At 28.1% G+C, this 3,611-nt stretch overlaps 1 protein-coding gene across 2 annotated transcripts; it reads right to left on the bottom strand.

The window, feature by feature from the left end:
• Positions 1 to 1,322: 1,322 nt before the first annotated feature.
• On the bottom strand, positions 1,323 to 3,288 carry LOC135928458 (uncharacterized). 2 transcript variants are annotated; one of them, XM_065464929.1, is made up of 7 exons: positions 2,087 to 3,288; positions 2,012 to 2,041; positions 1,931 to 1,972; positions 1,816 to 1,887; positions 1,726 to 1,767; positions 1,608 to 1,673; positions 1,323 to 1,562 (listed from the first exon to the last, which is right to left on the bottom strand). In XM_065464929.1, the coding sequence occupies exons 4-7, from the start codon at positions 1,820 to 1,822 to the stop codon at positions 1,336 to 1,338; spliced, it is 342 nt and encodes a 113-aa protein (XP_065321001.1). In that variant the 5' UTR covers positions 1,823 to 1,887; positions 1,931 to 1,972; positions 2,012 to 2,041; positions 2,087 to 3,288; the 3' UTR covers positions 1,323 to 1,335. The 2 variants fall into 2 exon arrangements, with proteins under 2 accessions (XP_065321001.1, XP_065321000.1); XM_065464928.1 differs by having other exon boundaries at positions 1,711 to 1,767.
• Between the last annotated feature and the right edge of the window lie 323 nt (positions 3,289 to 3,611).

Raw genomic sequence — 3,611 nt, forward strand, 5'->3', positions numbered from 1 at the left:
ATACAAGTATTCGCGGTACTGCCCAACTCTACATCTAGGATAATAGATTGTAAGCAATATGGGTTAAATGATGCCCCCATCGGTAGTACTCGGTATTGATAGTTGCTATTATTGAATTTAAATTCGAAAAATTTTCATACCTGAACAGCCAAAGGAATTGAGAAAAAGGCTGACCGGATATCAATTTTGCAAGCAAAAGAGGCCTGATCCAATTTGGCTGACATCAATGGGATGGACTTGAGCCTAAATGGATAGTGGAGAAAATTCTTAGATACTTCTGGGAAGTCATTGATAACTCGTGGTGAGCCATCTCCCTTTGGTATGATGAATAACGGGGAGCAGATCTGGTCGTCGTCTGCAGGCTCGATGACATTAGCTGTGATCAGCTGTCTCACGATATCATGATATTTGTTATGTACACCCTCGCGGTTTGGATGCTTAAAGTATTGATTATTATTATTGTTTATTTTGGTATGATCTACGCGCGGGCGAAAACCCCTTTCAGCGACACGTCTGGTGAAAGGAGACATTAGGGGCCCGACAGTGAGTCTGGCTGTACTAATGTTGAGACTTGGTCGGCTGACCAGCTGTTCGTCCATAAAGGTACTCCTAGGCCCGTTAACCACAATACCGTGAAGGATGGGTGTAATGTTTTAAAAATACTCCATTTTTTTATATACTCCAATATTTAGTGATATTGACGTTTATGACTGACGTGCATATATTAAATATTACATTTTTAGTGATATTGACGTTTATGACTGACATATAAATATTAAATATAATAAATTTAGTCAATTGGCATTTATAACTGACGTATGAATAATAAATATTACCTATGATATTTAAGGCAATTAAAAATACTCCATTTTTTTATATACTCCTATATTTAGTGATATTGACGTTTATGACTGACGTGCATATATTAAATATTACATTTTTAGTGATATTGACGTTTATGACTGACATATAAATATTAAATATAATAAATTTAGTGAATTGGCATTTATAACTGACGTATGAATAATAAATATTATTTTTTCTATGTCCTATGATATTTAAGGCAATTTTGCCTTATTCTCTTTAGAAATTATTAGATTTAATATTAAGTGTTAAAAATTTATATATTTATTTAAGGTTTAATTCGAAAATATCAAAGATTAACATATAAATCTTGCACTATCTATTATCACGTTACTGCTCAAAGTTAGAAACAATTTTCAGAATAATTTATTAAAATCCTTTATTTAATTTGTAAATATAAAGATAAAAAAATCAATTAATAATATATGCTATATGCGATATAAATAATATATGCTATATGCGATATAAATATTAATTAAAATTAATTATGCGATCAATATGTTCGCTATGATTTATTAAATAAATATTTACATTAAATTTTTTAATATTACTTAATTTTTTAATGGGCATATAGTATGCCCATTTATAAATAGTATGTATTAAAATATTTGTCTGGAGCATAGTTGTCATTGCAACTATCTCCACCTCTGTACCATAAACGGCATTTTGAGCCATGCCCGTCCTCTCCGGCGGGGCACCTATTAAATTAAAAAATTGATTTTATCAAATCTTAAAAATGTTACCAAAAGGTCGAATGTCATCAGGCTCTAGCATTTTCGATGCTTTTTCTGGTGTCTTAACTCCATCATCTAAAAAAATATGTATATTAGATTTTTTTTATTATACCTTTTTTGTTTATACAATTATAATCCTCTCCAACTATCGAATTTAGTATATTCATAACTAGATATTTTCAAAAAGGATTTAATATTAAATATATGAAAATATTACCCTTCATATGATTTTCTTCCGCATTAAGCTTTAGATTTTTAATAGCTGGTTCTTGAAAATTTTCATCATCATCTAAAAAAAGGAATATTATTTAATAATAAAATCCATTGTATACCTTTTATGGTACTAGAATGAAACTTTTCACTTGACCTAGGAACTGTTTAAAGTTATTTAATAAATTTTTAAAAGTATTAACATTTTTTCTGTCCTGATTTAATTGTGTCATCTTGATAAATATATAAATATATAATTAATTTTTTTAAAACTATACCTTTTCTTGTAACATCTAAAAAATAATATTGAAAAATAAAAAATAACAAAGAAAATATTTAATGAGAATTTGTGTTGTGATGATTTAATGACACATATTGACGATTAAATTTAAACCCATTCATGTATAATTATATTGCTAGCAGAAATAATTAAAATAACACATTTGTATTTATGTACATTATGTATAGATATTGATAATTAATATTAAGATGGGTATTTGCTGTTTTGATAATTGAGTTTGAAATGTTTAACCATGAGTCATTATTGTTGATTTGATTCAAATTATGTAGAAAATTATTTGCTGGGGTTGGTAAATTAAGATTAGAGATATTATATTTTTTAAGGATTATAGGAGTATATTTGTTTGAGGGTTTGAAGTATGTGTGATATTTATTGTTTCTTTGTTTATAAAAAGTTGATTATTTAAAGTAGCAAAACCAATAAGAGAATTAGTGATTTCATTACATAATTTCATGTTAAGGTCTCCTCCAATGATGATAAAGTGATTTTTATTGATATCTATAAAATATAAAAGATTAAATAGGCCTGTTTTCCATTCAAATAAAGATATGGCATTCCATTATTTCTCGGAGATGGCATTTTAAAGGCAAATATTTTAAATGTATCTTGAAGAAAATATATAAAACAATTTAACATCAGCCATTTTCCCGCAGACGATTTTTTCATCTGGTACCAAGCATCATGCACATATTTTTAACACAAAAATATGATTCCGCCTTTACAAGCCATAAAGCGACAATTTGAGATTGTCCATGACTATCTATTACAAGTAGAATAAACAGTGGCATACCTAGATTGTTTAATTTGTAGGTAGCATCAATGAATATCACCTCAGGATAATATTTAAGATAATGGAGCATGCTAGCATCTTGAAAGTAAATGCCCAACAATTCACTATCATTTTCTAGGATTTCCACCACAGCTCCATTATCTTCCCTGAGTTGATTTATTACATCAAGTAATACATTATCAGATGGCTTGTTTAATTTGGCTGAAATATTATGAATATCTCTCAGAGTCATCATCTGACCTGAATTAAGAACATATTCTTGTATTTTCACCTTATTAGCTTTAAAAGTGATAGCTTGCTCCACAATTTGTTTTTTTATTGGAGAAAGCCTTCTTTGTTTAGAGAGCATCTCATATAGTTTTTTATCTTGATTATATAAATCATGTTAGTTAAAAATCAAATAAATATGTCTAACCTAGATCATGGTTTTTATGATCTTTTACAAATGTGACAATATCTAAAGAATACACATTTAGTTTATCACACTGAAGAAAGACTGTGAACATAAAAATACATTCCTTGCGAAGACTAGATGAGGATCTTATACCTCTAGACTTATTTTTTTTTCAGTCCATATTTACATATATAATAAACTCGATTATATTTATATTGAGCTATAAATGCTTTGCTATAAGGTTCCTTTAATAAGTCTGATTTATTAATAACTATGTTAAAAAAAAATTCTTTTTCATATATAGATATGGCATCGTTT

Source organism: Gordionus sp. m RMFG-2023, chromosome 4 (genome assembly GCF_954871325.1).
Source record: "Gordionus sp. m RMFG-2023 chromosome 4, tfGorSpeb1-WG-v2, whole genome shotgun sequence".
NCBI classification, from domain to species: domain Eukaryota; kingdom Metazoa; phylum Nematomorpha; class Gordioida; order Chordodea; family Parachordodidae; genus Gordionus; species Gordionus sp. m RMFG-2023.

Coding starts and splice junctions, on each gene's coding strand:
- LOC135928458 (XM_065464928.1), bottom strand. Junction 1,674..1,710: donor TAATTGTATAAACAAAAAAG/GTATAATAAAAA, acceptor ATATTTTTTTAG/ATGATGGAGTTAAGACACCA. Junction 1,563..1,607: donor TGATGACATTCGACCTTTTG/GTAACATTTTTA, acceptor TTAATTTAATAG/GTGCCCCGCCGGAGAGGACG.